General features: G+C 36.6%; 2 protein-coding genes across 3 annotated transcripts; one reads left to right on the top strand and one right to left on the bottom strand.

Annotated features, from left to right (window-relative positions):
- LOC18767472 lies at positions 2,382-11,368 on the top strand. Of its 2 annotated transcripts, none has more exons than XM_020570511.1 (23): positions 2,382-2,766; positions 2,869-3,079; positions 3,185-3,266; positions 3,521-3,809; positions 4,116-4,214; positions 4,310-4,450; positions 4,703-4,864; positions 5,012-5,211; positions 5,321-5,464; positions 5,560-5,648; positions 6,166-6,313; positions 6,519-6,565; positions 7,234-7,289; positions 7,429-7,592; positions 7,802-7,992; positions 8,468-8,525; positions 8,612-8,684; positions 9,739-9,840; positions 9,961-10,057; positions 10,145-10,240; positions 10,321-10,562; positions 10,679-10,819; positions 10,916-11,368. In XM_020570511.1, exons 1-23 carry the CDS (start codon positions 2,470-2,472, stop codon positions 11,093-11,095), a joined length of 3,309 nt encoding a protein of 1,102 aa, XP_020426100.1. In that variant the 5' UTR covers positions 2,382-2,469; the 3' UTR covers positions 11,096-11,368. The 2 variants fall into 2 exon arrangements, with proteins under 2 accessions (XP_020426100.1, XP_020426101.1); XM_020570512.1 differs by having other exon boundaries at positions 4,116-4,218; positions 4,314-4,450.
- On the bottom strand, positions 11,842-15,745 carry LOC18768320 (adenylosuccinate synthetase 2, chloroplastic). The gene is made up of 6 exons (XM_007200920.2): positions 15,673-15,745; positions 15,479-15,546; positions 14,458-14,772; positions 13,697-14,389; positions 13,016-13,327; positions 11,842-12,429 (listed from the first exon to the last, which is right to left on the bottom strand). The coding sequence occupies exons 3-6, from the start codon at positions 14,761-14,763 to the stop codon at positions 12,259-12,261; spliced, it is 1,482 nt and encodes a 493-aa protein (XP_007200982.1). The 5' UTR covers positions 14,764-14,772; positions 15,479-15,546; positions 15,673-15,745; the 3' UTR covers positions 11,842-12,258.

Here is a 16,916-nt window from a genome sequence, read left to right as displayed (position 1 = left end):
CTTTGCTGCAAAAAAATCAGCTGCTCGCTCACTCCAAGAAGCCAAACAGGAGAAGGCCGACATCTCTATCCGCCTCCAATCAGCAGTGTGGGTTATCGTGACGAGCAAAACGGAGTTGGATTACTTTCTCGATGTCAATCTTGACCAGAGGTGGAATGACCAGCGTCGAATTCACGTTCATATGGCAGAGATTCAGCTAGTTGAAGCATCCGGGATTTGTTTGGTTGCAATTGCCGCCGGGCTAACTTCAGCTATGGATGAGTAAGTCCTTAGGCTTTATCCAATTCGGATGACATGTTAACCGAACGGCACAAACACAAATTGGTGACCCTTGGAATACCTGGACGGTGCCTCATACAGAAAAACCAAGCCTCCCAAAAGAACCCCGGCTCCTCTATTCCCACAAATACGTCGAACGGCACCTTACGAACAAACCGAATTAGTACTTCTTGTGGCAATCCACGCGTACCGAAGGAAAAAGCAAGTCCCAACTAAGAATACCTCTCAACTAGAGACTTGAGGGACTCTTGCTTATACTAGAATCAACGGCCAATAAGAGCAGGACGCGTGGACAAAAGAGATCATGGGCAAGGTAGCCTTCGACACCCAAGCCTGCCGATGGCAAAGTTAGGGATACATCATTTGGCCACGTAGAGCACCCACAGCACATGTCTACAGTCCCACATCGAAACTCTACACAACATGCACACCTCCTGAGATGCTCGACTGAGGAGGACAATTCCAATGAGTTGATCAAGAAAATAGACAGAGCTCACCCTCCCCACAACTCTCTTTGCGCTGGAACTTTACACGATTTGCCGTGGTGAACAAGGCGTCAGGGAGAGAAGAGAGAGTTGAATAAAAGAGTTAAAATACAATTCTAAACAAACAAAAAAAGTTAAAATACACTTTGCGTGAGTTGGCATGCCACGTCACTTACTTGGATGTTGGTGGTTGTAACATGAAAGGGCCGTTTAAAATTGCCCCACATGGTATGTATAGTGTGCATCACATAGAGAGGATTAAAAAAAAAAAAAAAAACTTCTTGACCTACTTGTGAACTGTGGCTCTATCAAAAATTGTTCTTCTAAGACCTATGCACAGTCTGAATGATGCGCCCACCTTTTGAAAATACCTCGAAACCTACGCAAGGTTAGCAAACCCTACGCCTATTTAGCTAATGTTTGAATGCGAAGTTCGATGTCCACGTCCCGGAATCAATTTCGTCGTAGCACAATATTGTCAGCTTTGGACCCCTCTCTCTGCCCTCACGGTTTTGTTTCTGGAATTTCACAAGCAACTTCCCAGTGGGTCACCACTCCTGGAATTGCTCCGGCCCGAACTCGCTTAACTTCGGAGTTCCCATGACTCCAAAGACATTGAGCTCCCAAAGGGCCTCGTGCTAGATGAAGGTGGGCATGTACATATAAGGCATATCACCCCCTCTCCGTTGGTCGATGTGGGATGTTACAATCCAAATGTATATTTCTATTTCTAGAAGAACTATAGAAACAGTAAGTGTCCATTTGACATTGCTTATTTGGGGTGATAAGTGATATTTTTTTTTTTTAAAAAAAAGGGAAGCCCAGCCCATTTGGTAAACTATGAGAAAATCACTTATTGTTAAAAATTATTGTGAGAGAAAGCTATAAAGGAAAATAGATAATGAGGTGCTTTTATTTTCTGATTATACAGGAATCAGTTTCGATGATGCGTTGAGTTTAATGATTATATCGGAATCATTTTCTGATTAACCATGAATCAGTACTAACAACATTTTTAACAAAAAGTTTACCAAAAGCCAAACTGCTTTATCTCACAATCTCATAGCGAATCTGACATCGATTATTTTTACAGCATACCAATGTTAAACTGGCCAGTACCCAAACAAAACTTGATCCTTAGATTTTAAGCTAATAACTTTAGCTAGCCCACCCATTAAAAAATTCTTGATTCCGCTTCATATGTGACTATGTTCAATGAGTCAACGTATGTATTGTATATATTTATATTATGTTACGCTTATGTATGAATTAATAACATTACGTGATTACATGCGAAAACTTCACTTTAAATAATTCGATTTGGAATACCCTCAAACCCAAAATAAAGTATAGTTTGCGTGAACTACTCTGACTGATTTAATTTCACCTACTAGCAAAAATAATGAAGATGTGATTTAACACAACTAATGGGATGGATGTTATATGAATTGTTAAAGAATTATCAACTAATGGGCTTGGATCCAAATTGCCCGATCGGATCCAAATTTTGACCAGGATTAAAACGTGAATTGGATCAGATTGGATCCGAATTTGTACTCGGGTCAAAACTGGCGGTTCAACATGGCCGTTGTAAATTGTGAACTCTCGGTGGCACTCTTAAACCCCCACCCAAGTGAGGTTCTAGAACAGTTCCGCCATAGCTAAAGCTACAAGACCTAATTTCGTTCTCAAATTCTCAATCTAAATGGAACAAACCCAACAGTTGCTATGGAAATCAGACTTATCGGAGCCATCAGAATCCTCTTCACAGGCAATGATGTCAGTGACGCTTGGTAGAGCAATGACCGCTCTGCTCTCCGCTCGCCCCAGAAAGCTAAACGACGCCATTTCTCGACTCTCCCCTCACCCCCTCAACTCAATCGGTCACATCTCCATTTCAGCTTCTCTCGATGACTCCCTGCGGTTTTTGCACACATACCTAAACGACGCCGCTGAGAAGAACGAACCCCTCCACGAAATTCTCATCCCCATGCTTGAAAATGTACCCAATTTCATTTTTCTTCGCATTTTTCAATCGTTCACAATGCAATTGCTTTTGGTTTTCTCAAAATTTTAAATTTTTTGTTATTATTTCCAAATTCAGTCATTGCGGTACAAGGACACGAAGAACGGTGGCCAATCCATGGTGCTTTTGAACTGGCTTTTTCAAGACGATTTTCTCTTCCGAGCTATTGCAACGGACTTGGCTAAAGTTATTTCGACGAAAGATGATCGCTTTATTGCTCTTGGCTGGTGTACCCTTGTGCGTGCTCTTTTGGACCACGAGACTGCTATGACCCAGTTTCCCATGAATGGTAAGAAAGCCTAATTTGGAGTTTTTAAAGTGAAATTAGTTTGAAAGCCGTTGCTTTAATTATCTTTAACAGAGGAATTTGAGGTTTTACCGCTTGAAATGACAGGAATAATGGAGAGGTACAGTGATTTGTTGAAGATGCTCTCTTCGTGTATTCCTTACCTGTCGCATATTGTCGAAAAAGGAAGGTATTTGATTACCTGATGCAAATTGAGTGCACATCTTGTACGGTTTTTGTTATATGACTTATGTTTTGGCTTACTTGTCATATTCAGATTTATAAGGCTTTGAATATCATGCATGTTGTGTTTGAAATAGTTTCAATGTCTTGTATAACAAAATTAGGCAAAAAAATTTAATGTATTATGTGACAAATCAAAATAAATGCAATGCTTATTTTTTGGTTTTATTTGGTCGTATTTTCGGCCTCTTGTTTTTGTAGCACTTTGCAGGAAGGACATGAACTGCCATCTCGGCTTGCTATCTCTGCTGCTGATTGTTTTTTAGCTCTCACAGAAGCATTGACAAAAAAAGCAAAGGTTGCAAGTAACAAGCCCAAATTGTCAGATTCAAATGCACCAAAACGACAGCTTACTTTAGTGGCCATTGACAGTGGAGATAAGAAAGCAAAACCAGTTTCTGAATCTTTAGTAACCTCACATATGGAAATGGAATATATACTCTGGGATCATTTAGAGGAACTTATTTGTCTGGTGCAGAAACTCCTTGCTGTAAGTTCTTGTGACTTTGTTACATTTATATATTCAAACACCTCAAATCTCAAACTTTTAATTTGGTGATGTTGCTATTTTTCAAAATTAGTTGAATAATTATTATGCACATCCCTATTAGGTATAAATTGTAAAAACTAGGATTTTCTATCAGCAGCTCATATATTCTTTTACCAAATATTTCCTTGTAGTTTTAGAAGCAATATTTACATATTTATGATTAGTCTTGGTTTCACTATTTCTGTATTATATGTAACTTGTTTCAAACATGAACATTGTTACATTTTGTCACCTACTCTACTCCAGTGGAGCAGGAAAAGCCGATCTTTACATGCCAAAGGATTGGAGCAAGTGCTTCAGTGGTTACGGGAGATAAAAGGGCATTATCGCCACTTTGAAGTTGAGGCAGGTCCTCTACCCATTCTTTTTTATTAAATATCACACCTCTAATGGTGTCTAATTTTTTATGGGTCATGGCTTCCTTGTTTGTAACATGAAAGACAGGTTCGAAGGTTATCAAGAGTGGAGCATTGCTACTGTCTTCTTGTTGGAAGCATTATGGCAAGCTAATGCACTTGGAAGATCAGAAATTTTCTCATCATTACCAAGAATTATTGGACCAATACTTAGCAGGCATACAGGTTATATTTTCTCAGCATTACAAACACCTAACTTCATTAATATAATCCACGACTATATGAACTTGACTTTTAATTATTTTAAATTGCAAAATAATAAGAACTGTTGTTTGTTACGGTATATTTTTAAATTCTCATGCTGGGCTATGATTTCTTCCACTTTTTGGGTGCGTCAACATCTCTCTTTTAACGTGAATTTTTATTCACTTTTACTTGATGCAATCGTTAACTTTCTGATAAGAAAAACTTATGCAGCTTTATGCAGGAGGGCATCCTGAGAATAAGGATGGTGGTGCAGAGACCAGAAAGTTTTTCCTAAATTGTTTATGCCTTCTATTGGGGCGTTTTGACCGCAAGAAATTTGAGACCATAGTATCAGAATACGGGATAAGGATATCACATGCTCTTTTACCACAGGTATTAATTCTTGCATCCAATCTTCGTATAGTACTCATAAGGATAACTAAGATTGATTCTTTAATACCCATAATATTGTTGTTGCCATTGGAAGACCCTGTTTTTGTTGTCATTTTACTAACATTAATATTTTATTACATTATGAAGCTCCATTCCTCTGATGATGATGTGGTAGATGGGATTGTTTGCATACTCAAAGCAGTCATTTTTAAGCCACAATCATCTGGAAGCAGTCTCACTGACACCAGAGAGGTGGATGCTATGCTACCATTGCTGATTCACCTTCTAGATGAACGGGATGGCACAGCTAGAGCTGTTGTTATGCTTATAGCAGAATACTGTTTGATGTATTTACTTCTTTTTATCCTTTGGTGCTTGGAAGCGCAAATCAAATATATTATCTCTCCGTTTGTTTTTGGGTACCTGATTGTCAATTTGGTGTAAATGGTTTACCAGGAGCAAAGACGGTCATTGCTTTAAAGAAGTTCTGGAGCGCCTTACTTCTGGAAATGTTCAACAGAGGACGAATGCCCTTGATGTTATATCAGAACTCATTTGTATGTCGTCAGATTCAAAGGACAAACTTTCCCAGTTATCATGGTATGCAAAATGCTCCATCAGCTTTTATTATTGTGTCATATTATGGTGATTTCACCATTCTGCCCTTCTTTATCTTTTCCCTATGATAATTGCAGGCAAGATATTGCAAACCATTTGCTTGAGCGTCTTGAAGATGAAGAAATTGCAATTCGGAAACAAACATCCACTTTGCTTCCAATGATTGGTTTGTTTACGGTTTAAATTGTTTCATGCCAAATCTCATTTGACATTTTCCAGATTCTTTGCTATATACTCTTTTAAACCATAGTAAACTGCAAATCCAAGCTGTGAAGGAAAATTATTTTGACTAGGCATAAACTGCTTGGTGCATAATGGCATTTGGTGGCTTGTTTTTCTTCATGAATTATTATCTTTTTATTTTGATATATGGAATAGTTATAATATGATTAAAATAGTTTTAGGTAGATATTATTTATCATCCACTAAAATTCTGGGGTTGCAGATACATTTCAACACTTTAAATAAATAAATAAAATATAAGATTAGTTTGTGGGAAGAGCATGAGCCAAAAACTTAGCTCTTCCCTTTATATTTTAGTATGGATCTTTTTTTTCTCTTTCATCTTCTTTGAGTAAAAGTGATATCCACTGTAACTTCTTTAGCACTGCCATTAGCAGTAAATATTGACATTTTGATTTCAGTACTTTGCATTGATGAATTACACATACCTGTTCTTGCAGATCCTTCATTAGTTTTGCCTTCTTTAGTTCATCTAATTTACTCATCGGATGAAAGATTGCAATCAAGTGCAAGTGATGCCTGTGTTGGGATGCTCAAATATCATAGCCAGAATGCTGAAGTTATATGTATGCTGCTTGACTGTCTTAGGTATTTACCTTTTCATTTCATTGTTTTCTCCTCCTGTTCTCAAAGTTTAATTTGTTTATCTTGCTATGAATATGTCTGTTGAAAACTTTGTTTCTTTTTTTCGGGTTTGGGTTAGAGAAATGTCTATTGAGCTGAAGCTGCTAATTATGAATATATTCAACAGCAGATAACAGTTTTTCCATTTATTATTTATTCTTGTTTGCAGCACCCTCAGCCAAAGCATAGATCTTCAGAACACTGCAGGGGTTGTAGGTATGTAACTGTTTTGATGTCACCACTTGCCAGATGACATCCTTCACTGTGCTGAACTTGTATATGCATCTTTTCCCTCTAATTGCATAACCAAATTTGTGTCTTTTATGTCTTATATCCACTGTTCTTTAATTATCTATATGATGATGTCTGAACTATAATGTTCAAATGACTTACAACAATAGAGCAAATTTTAGATGGAAGAAATTAAACTGTAAAGATCTTAATTTTCTTCGGTTTCTTTCATTTCTTTAAAGACCAAATGGAATAATGAGTATAGCAAGTAACTTTAAATCTAACATAAATTCTGCATCTTTAGAACACGGTTCTTCTACATCATACACTAACAGAGTTTCTTTTGGATGCTAAATATTAAATGCTTTTTGTCTGTTTTCAGTTGTGTATATTTTTGTGTGAACATATATTTCCTTTACGCTTTTTTTATTTATTTTATTTTTTTATTTTTTTCTTGTGGATTTTAAATGGACCGAAGATTTGGAAGTTCGTAATAGTAATGAGGTAGTTTTGAAGCTTAGTTTTGCTTTCCTCTTCCATTTTTGTTGTGAGCAACTGAGCATCAAGTATTCATAGTTAAAATTTCTAATTGATTAATTCTATTATTGCCAAATATTATTTCGAAATTGAGCTCTTCCATTTGCAACTTGCAGGATCGAAATTTGATAGTGATCGAGTGCTTAGGCTGATCCCAGAGTGGTCTAAAAGTGTAAGATTGATTTTACCACAATATGTTTTATATCTCTTTCATGCTTTTTAAATGAAACCTCAAATTTTGTCGTTTCGTCATTTGCTTCGTACAAAGTTTCAGCTGGATGATCCTTTTGTTATCTATTGAATTATCTCAGGTTCAAAGCTGGGACGTCTTGATCGGACTGTTGATTGAGAAGATGTTTGCAGAGCCATCAAATGCAACAATTGTCAAGTTTTTGAGTTATATAAGTGAGCACTTGGCAGAAGCTGCTGATGCAGTCCTCTCTTGTGTTCTATTGCATGCTAAGCGACGGGAAGAGTAAGTACATTATGTTATATAGCATTTATCAAATATAAGGCTCGTATCCTTATTAATAGTTAGCCGTCTGTAATTTATACTAGTACCGATTATACAGTGACTTCCTGTATCTGTCTTTCTCTTTACTTTTCAGCTTATTTGAAGACTTTGTTCAACTTTCTATGCTAAAATTTTCTTCTTTAATTTGCTCTGTCCTTTCTCTCTTTCAGAATTGATGAAAACAGCTTTTCTGGACGGGAGTGTCAAACCTATAGAAGTGATGACTCTGAAAAAATGCAGCAGACTCTTTTTGAACACCTTTGCCCACTACTCATAATTAGGATGCTTCCACTGAGAGTCTTTAATGACCTTAATTCATCTATAGTGTATGGACAACTTTTCAATCAAGGCATTTTTCACGGTATACTCTCTCCATCTCCATATTAAACAAGTTTGCTGATTTGAAAACCTAAGAGGTATATGGTTTCTGGTGTGTGTGTGTGTGAGAGAGAGAGAGAGAGAGATCTGATCTGTCTCTCTACAAACAACTGGTGGATTGTCAATTTAGAAGCAACAATATATGGAAGAAGGATTGGATGCTTGCATGTAATGGTTTAGCAACTGTAAAGTATTTGTTTTAGGAATCCTCGATTTGAAGATGCATGTTTTTGTGCTCATCTTACAAACATGTACATTCTGTCAATCTGTCCAAACTGGTTTCAACAACATTGACGCATGTTAGTCAGTAGTCAGTACAGATCTCTTACCACATTGTGAAATTCAGTTATGTAAAATCATAATTACTATTTTTCCAATAGCTGCATGATTTTTGTGAAACATCTATAAAAATTCTCTAGACGTACTTCTGGTTTTAACCTATTTCTGTTTAATTTCAGACTGTGGAGATATCAATGCCATCAGTGAGGATTGTGTTACCATTCTTCTTTTGAAAAGGTTAGTCCATCAATGTTAGAAAGATTCATTCATATGACTGGAATCTGACTTCTTCTTTTTTTATTCTGGTTACATTTTTATTTCAGGACATTTTGTGAGTTTGAATTCAACGATGTACGGAAACTTGCTGCTGAGCTCTGTGGGCGTCTTCATCCCAAAGTATATAATAGTGACTTTTATTACCTACTCTTTATTATGACTGCATCTCTCATTACATATTCCAGGAAGACTGATTTGTGCCTTCATGGATATATATATTCTCAAATAAGGTTTTCAACTTGGTTATGTGATGATATGCATGTTAGCATCCATAAACAATCTATTCAGAGCTTTAAAATGTGAGTCCTCTGTGGATCGCAACTGCAGTTTCTGCTTGTTATGCTAGCATGGCTTTAACATTAAGTGAGCAAAGCATTTATCTCTGTGGAACTACACGAGTACACTTTTATGCTTTTCTTATCAGTTATGTAAGATTTTCTTTCAACTGGACTAGCAGCCATTGGCCTAAAGCAGTGCCAATGCTACTATATCGGGATTCCAAATCTATCAATGTGTGGTACTAACTAGCAAATAAGTATGTGACCAAAATTTTTTTTAAAAATGTATTGGCACTATCGCTTGTATATCTACCTGCCTACTTCTCTGTTAACTTCCACACTGACCATTAAAGAAGCTCATTGTTGTTTCTTGTAATTAGTCAGTATGGTTATTTATATGATTTCGACTCTAAAATAAGTTGGGTTATGAACATATAGATTGGATGTGCCAACTTATGGTGTTAGCTAAGATCCATTTGGGAATCCATCTGCTTATCAGAAAGAATTCTCTGATTTTGGATCCTTGGAAATTTCGTTTATTGGTCTGTTAGTTTTGTACTGTCAATTGTGTTTCATCCATTTTCAATGCTCAAGAATGATTCCAGAATGTTTGTTCATCAGCTTGCATTTCATTTTTCCATAAAGGATATCAACTATACCCACACATCTTATTTGTGGTCGCAATTACAAATTAAAATCTACCTCCAATGTGATTGTGGAAGTTAAGAAGTTGAATTCATGTATCCATATGAAACATTGTATATGAAGAAGTTGAACCAGTTAGTACTTCGGTATTAGGTTATTGCTTTCTAATTTCTTGTTTATTGTGCTTCTGTATGTGTTGTGCTGGATAAAATACCAATATTTTAATCTGTACCTGCCATTTCATATTGTAGGTGCTAATTCCAGTTGTCAGCTCCCAGCTAGAAATTGCTACAGGTTCTCGGGATATACTAAAGATTAAAGCTTCTCTGTTTTCAGTTTGCACTTCCCTTGTGGTAATTGTTTTTTATGGTCAACATCTTGGCAGAGTTTTGTGCTTTATTCTTCTGCCACGACCTCAGGCATCTTTTGTTTTATTTGCATTGATCTAATGTTGAGGTTCCTGTCATGGATAGGTCAGAGGCAGGGAATCACTTTCTCATCCTTTAATGCTCAAAATCAGAAAAACATTGGAGACAATGCTTTTATGGCCTTCGGTTGATGGGGATGAAGGTGTGTGAATAAGTAAAGTTTCTCAAACACATATCAATTTTGTTTCTATTGGTTAAGTTTGATGCTGATGGGTTTCTATCCCCTCAGTATCTAAAGCACAGCATGGGTGCATTGATTCCCTGGCACTGATGATATGTGCTGAGCTGCAAGATCCAGAATCATTTAGCATTGTTGGGAAGAAAGGTGATCTTGGTTATTGCATTATCCTAAGTATGAACTTAAATTTTGTAGGGCACATGTGACTTTTATGATCCATAATGCAGGTGATGCTTCATCAGGAAACTCTGTCCTCACCTGTGTGATCAATAAACTTATACAAGATAACCACCAGCCTGTTTTATTATCCAACTTGGATGATGTGAAATGCTCGTCTGAGGTGCCAGTTCCACTCTCATTTTATATGTGCATGGCTAATGTTCTCATCAGTGCTTGCCAAAAGATATTGGACTCTGGAAAAAAGCCTTTTGTTCGAAAAACTCTCCCTTGTCTCATCCATTCTGTTAAGGTATTTTGATTATTTATTTCACTATCAGTAGATTATCATGTTATCAAAATCTGTTGTGGCTCATAAAGTCATGCTTTGTCTCACTTCATTCTTAAATGTGGTGTCAAATACTGCAGGTCATGACGAACTCAGAGATAAGAGCTGCATGCATTCAGGTTCTCTTTTCATCCGTGTACCATCTGAAATCTACAGTTCTTCCTTACTCAGCTGATCTTCTTGAAGTCTCATTAAAAGCTCTTAGAAAAGGATCAGAGAAGGTATTGACCGCTGTTTGGATATATTAGTTACTGTCTCTATGCCTTGGCATTCATAAACACCCAATTTGTGAACTAATGGCCCATATTGTTCTTCAGGAAAGGATGGCAGGTGCAAAGCTATTGGGGTCTCTTATGGCTAGTGATGATGCAATCTTAGAAACTATATCAGGAGGATTAGTAGAAGCAAGATCCATACTGTCAAGTATATCTTCGACAGATCCTTCAGTTGAGCTACGGCAAGTCTGCGGAAAGTTGCTAGCATGCCTAATCTCTTGAGATGGTGCCTAGCAGAGTACAGGTGTATAGTTACTTTTGCTGTATTTAAATTGACAAGTTTTCGTGATGATAGTTGTATAAATGTGCAAATAGGTTGCAAAGCAAAAGTAGGATGGTTTTTAGGACCCAAGTTCATTAGAAATTTCTAGTTTATTACGAAGGAGAATTAGGATGGTTTCAAGACATTTGTATCAGCACGAAATTTGGATTCTCTTATTGTGATGGTTATCTTTGACTGCTAATTCAAATAATCTTCTGGCATTTTAAGGATTACTCATTGTCTTTAAGATTTTAGTAATTAAGCTCCAAAATGTGTTAAACTTTTGGATTTCTAATGAACCACTAGATTAGAAGTCAAGCGTAGCCAAAACAAGAGACGGGTGTTGGCAGTTTGAGTAGATGATAAGAAATAATACTGAACCATATCTCTTCTCAACGGATGAAAGGTATAAAACCACTAAACAAAAGTTATGAAAAGTTGTAAAAAGTTCAAAGTGTTGGTCTAGGGCACAACATTGAAATACTATTTTTTAAGTGAAAAAAATCAAAGAATTTAGCTCCAGAATTTGGATCTAAGAAAATTGTGTTCCTATTTCCGATTCAGCTATACACATTTGAATTACATATATCAGGATTCTGAAACTTCAGATAATGAGCACAAAGATTCTTTCGGTAAGTGCAATTTATTGTTCGTTTAACGTTCTTTAATCCTGTTTTGCTGATAATAGAAATCAAAGCAATAAAGATTCCCTCAAAAAAGATATTCCCATATCGATCAAAAGAGAAAATATATTCCCACTAAAGAGATCAGCCCAGGCAGCAGATGCTACCTGCTATCAAATAATGTGTAAACTACAAACATGACCCACATTATTCTCTCAACTTCAAATTGTTGCCAACTTGCTATCCTAGCAATACATGCATTACGACAAGTAATGTTACTGAAACAAAATTCTCCCAACATCTAAACAGAGCATAGAATTCATGTGGCCCCATTGGGTGGAGAATGCGTTGCATCAAGTTCATAACCTTGAAAAATTATTTCCATCCCAAAAAACAAATCTCCCAACATAGAAGGGAATTCCTCCAGCACCAGAAGTTCTGTATTACTTCTGGTAGTTTGAACATCATCTGGAATCTAAAGGAAATAAATATTGTGATGATTATTTGTAAATGAGTGCATCACGACCAGGCCCCACACCAATGTAATGGATGGGTACGCCGACAAGTTCTTCTATCCTTTCCACATACTGGCGTGCTGCCTTTGGAAGGTCAGAATAGTTTCTGACCGAAGATATATCAGACTTCCATCCGGGCAATACTTCATATTCCACCTAAACATAGGAAAAAAAAAAAAATAGCATCAACAAGAGTGTGTCTTCCAAGATATTAAAAGATAGAGATATTTAGCAATATACCCATTCTTAGTACTAATATTATAAATAAACCCTACACCATTGAATTTCTATAAACAAACCCAAAAAAATCCCAAAAAATGACAGGTGGCCTTATTGAATTTAATATTGATTATTAAATTACTTTGATGCCCTATTGAGTGTTTTGGGTATTTTTATGAGATTTTGGGGTTGGGCTTGTTTTAATAAATTGATGGCAATTTTGTAATTTATAAGAAGTTAAAAGCCTCTTTGTTATGTGGGGTTTCTAAAGTCCATTTCATATGAGGTATTTTTATAATTTGGGCCCCTATATTGGGTATAATAGTGAATCTCCCTAAAAAATATCCACCAAAACTTAGAAAAACAAAAGCATCAACAAGAGTTAACACAAAGTTTTTCTTGTAAGATATCAAATATAACGAGGGACTTGATTACTAAGAAAAATTAGTATAAATTATCCAACTGAAAATTTAGCAAAACTATAAACAGCATATCCAAATAGAAGGGAGAGCAGAGAACATGCCTTTAACTGCTCAAGATCACGAAGGTCTGCCGGGAATGATCTGATTGGTGTACCATCAGTTTTTTTGTAGGCAACACCCAACTGAATTTCAGGAAGATCCGACAGAACATCAAGTTTGGTGAGATTGAGAGAAGAGAAACCATTAATCTGACAGCAGTATCTCAATGCTGCTATATCAAGCCAACCACAACGACGGGGGCGGCCAGTAGTTGTGCCAAACTCCTGACCAGCAAACCTAAGGAGGTCACCCCCTTTACCCAAGATTTCTGTGGGAAAAGGACCAGAACCAACTCTTGTAGTGTATGCTTTCACCTGCAGAGACGAAGTTCAAGTTAGCAACATTACTTCACCATCTCAATTGACCTTTGTACTAACTGCAAGAATACATGTCATGACCAATACTACCATATGGTGTTCTATCGCCTTTGAAGACATTTCAACCAGACAACTCCTAGATACAGATTCCATTAGTAAAGCCAAAATTATATGCAAGGAGAAAGCATAACAAGAAACAAATAATATAAAAGACCTGTTTGAAAAAATAGATTTAGTTGGAGATACTGTTTGTTCATGTAATTGATCCCTCCAATCCCATTTGATTGAGGCAAGGCAAGGATGACAATGATGACATCAGTCGAATGAAAATCAATTCGGCAACTACAAGAGTAACATTCTACTTACCACTCCAACCAGATCGCCTAGAACTCTGGGAGCAATGCCAAGGCCAGTGCAAATCCCACCGGCTGAAGGACTAGAGGATGTTACAAAGGGGTAAGTTCCAAAGTCAATATCCAACATAGTTGCCTGGCCCCCTTCGACCAAAATCTTTTTCTTCTCAGAGATGGCTTCATTCACGACAAGCACAGTATCGGCAATGAAGGGTTCCAATCTCTCAGCAAATCGCTTGTACTTTTCAACTTCTTCTTTGAGCACATGGGGCCCATAGTCAAAACCTCGGAATCTTGCTGCAGCATCTGATAATAGAACATCTAGCTTTTGAGGAAAAGTATCCATGTACCTCAAGTCGCTAACTCGAATACCATTTCGGATAACCTTGTTAGAATAACAAGGTCCAATACCTCTCTTGGTAGTGCCAATGAAAGATTTAGCAAGCTCAGATTCTCGAAGCCCATCCACTACTTGGTGGAAATCAAATAAGAGGTGCGCACGATCAGAGACCAATATCCTTCCCTTGCAGGAGACTCCATTAGATTCAAGGCCATCAATCTCCTTAAAGAGCCCTGGAAGATGCACCACAACTCCATTCCCAATAACACAAAGAGTCTCTTCATTAAGGATACCTGAGGGAACAAGGTGAAGTGCAAACTTCTTTCCCTCTGCATTGTAAATGGTGTGTCCAGCATTTGCTCCACCCTAAAAAGATACAAGAATTAATCAGGAAATTACAAATTTTGTTTATAGACGTGAGAGTTTTCTGTTACCTGACAACGAGCAACAATGTCAAAGTGTTGGGCCAAGATGTCGACGAGTTTGCCTTTTCCTTCATCTCCCCACTGGCAGCCCAACACACCCGAGACCTGGGTTAGCGACTCAATTCGACTTAGCCCCTGGTTAGGGGACCCAGACACACTTAGAGGTGAGGGAGTGGCAATTGAGGGCTTCACCGAGCATACGACAACATTTCTGGGGCGCTGAAGGTGAATGGGCCCGTGGAGGTAGGGACCAAATGAGCGAGGCTTAGAGAGCGGATTGGAGTCGAGAGTTGTGAAGGACGAGAGGTTGTTCATGGTGAACCGCTGAATGAGAAAGAAAATGTTTAATCAATGACCATTCAAACTTAAAAGACTGTTTTTGAGCAATTGGAGAAAACACCCATACTATAAAACAAAAAATGCTAACTACCATTATTAGGCCGAGAACAGATCAGTAGAACACAAGAACTACATATATTGCTCTAAACAAGAAGAAAACATAACAAAATTGCAATCCCCTATCTTTTTGTTGGGGGTGAGAGAAGACTAACATTTAGTATGATAAACAGTTAACAATACAACATTCAATTTGCATTATGAATCATTACAGTTAGCCAGACTGGTAAATTTACCAAGACCCGAATTACAACAACAACAAAAAGGACAACAAGAATGAAACAAAAAGCAAAAATTTCGTACTCGTAGTACAAAAACTAATTTTGTTATACACATACTACATTTTGTTATACACAAACTACATTTTAGTAAGCAACCAACTCATCAATCACGACTTAACATTTTGCTAATTAATTCTAAAAACTTCGCGCTAACGAACAGAGCTGAGTGGGATAAAGTTGGCTGGTTAGTTTGCTTTACAATAAAAATTTCTGCAATTATTAGCCATACCAATGAATCTCTCAATCGAATAGATAAACCCTAAACATCACCACTGCAAATACATGAGCAATAATAAATTAACACCAAACTTTCAGCAGAGAAATTGGAAGATTAGACAATGAAAAGGAAGAACCTTTTGGCCCTTTGAGCACTGGGTTGAGCAAACCCTTCCAAGACCCGAACTTGGACTGTGAGAGGACTCTGTGAAAAACAAGAGGGTTAGAAGAAAAGTGAAGGCAGTAGGAAGAGGAAGGAGGAGGGGATTAGAAATGAACAAGTAAATAAGGAAGCAATGAAGAAAAACTAGGGGTAGCAGTAGCGAAGAACCAAAAGGGTGGCTGCTGCGTGCGTAAATGGGAAGTGGGGGGGAATTTGACAAACAAAGACAACCCTTTCTTTCTTAATTCCTTAAAATCTATTTAACTTTCTTTCTTTTTCTGAAAATTCCATTTCAACACGAATAAAATCATTGTACATGAATATAATAAGAAGAAAACTTTTATATATATAATGAAAGGCAAAGAATGGTAAAACATGCAAAATATTAAAAAATATTCTTGGTTAATACAAACATTAAGAATTGAAATTATTAATTAAATGAGAATAATATGATAAATTCACACTTTTTATATTTAAAAAAATTAAAAGAAAAATCAGATAATATATTCTAGTTTTATGGAACACAATTACCCATTATTTTTTTAATTCTAAAATAAATTTAAATTTTTTTACAAAAACCTGCGCGTGCAGAGAGATTAGTAATAATGAATGTTGTAAAAGTAAAGAATATTGAGAGAATTGAGATTGTGTTATTCCATTCTGATAGATACATCGGCTAGGAGTTTTAGAAATATTATTAAAGATAAATACATGATAATTTTAAAAATAATAATTACAAAGACAGCCACATAAAAATATTTACAACAATGGAAAGAAAGTAATTAATTGAGGTTGGGTGAAGCAATTTCCTACTTTAAAAAGAAAATGTGGGTGTGTTTTGTTTGAATTTGGATCCGTGCTCCAATTTTCTCTATCACCAACTGTTTTTTTAAAAAAAAATTTCACAGATACCACTTAATCTGAAGAACGAAAAAAATTCAATTGTGACAAAAATTAAATAAATTTATCTCTTTCCATCTCTTCCTCTTTCACCTTCCTGAGACAAATACATTATTGCAAAAGAACTTATAACTCAAGTAGTTAAGAAGATTTACTCTCACAATTGAAATTCTATGTTCGATTTTCTCCACCTTCATATCACTTGTGTCATAAAAAATAAATAAATAAATAAAATGCAAACACATTATTCGTGGTTATAGCCAAGTCCAATGAGGTTACCGGTCTCAAAAACTCGATGCAGGATATCTTGTTCATCAAATTGCGATTGTGGGCATTTCCCAAATTCGGGCCCGTCGGAATCCTATGTTGGATATGGTTTCGGGCTATTTTTCGCCCAAATAAATAAAATTTGGGTTTCGAAACTCGTATACATTCGTCCGTCCGTGTCAATGAGTTCAAATGACGAAAATACCCATCTTTGGTAGCCGAAATGTCAGAATATTCCAAATGTG

This window comes from Prunus persica, chromosome G8 (genome assembly GCF_000346465.2).
Source record: "Prunus persica cultivar Lovell chromosome G8, Prunus_persica_NCBIv2, whole genome shotgun sequence".
Classification (NCBI taxonomy): domain Eukaryota; kingdom Viridiplantae; phylum Streptophyta; class Magnoliopsida; order Rosales; family Rosaceae; genus Prunus; species Prunus persica.
The sequence above is the reverse complement of the archived record's forward strand: the minus strand, read 5'-3'. Positions and strand labels throughout refer to the sequence as shown.

Bases quoted from the DNA above. Each gene is read 5' to 3' on its own strand.
- LOC18768320 (XM_007200920.2), bottom strand. From the start codon at position 14,763: ATGAACAACCTCTCGTCCTTCACAACTCTCGACTCCAATCCGCTCTCT. The intron at 14,390-14,457 runs GTAACAGAAAAC...GTATCTTTTTAG, and splicing joins ACATTGTTGCTCGTTGTCAG to GGTGGAGCAAATGCTGGACA. The intron at 12,430-13,015 runs GCATGTTCTCTG...TCCTATGTTTAG, and splicing joins GTGATCTTGAGCAGTTAAAG to GTGGAATATGAAGTATTGCC.
- LOC18767472 (XM_020570511.1), top strand. From the start codon at position 2,470: ATGGAACAAACCCAACAGTTGCTATGGAAATCAGACTTATCGGAGCCA. The intron at 7,593-7,801 runs GTAAGTACATTA...TCTCTCTTTCAG, and splicing joins CATGCTAAGCGACGGGAAGA to AATTGATGAAAACAGCTTTT. The intron at 10,563-10,678 runs GTATTTTGATTA...CAAATACTGCAG, and splicing joins GTCTCATCCATTCTGTTAAG to GTCATGACGAACTCAGAGAT.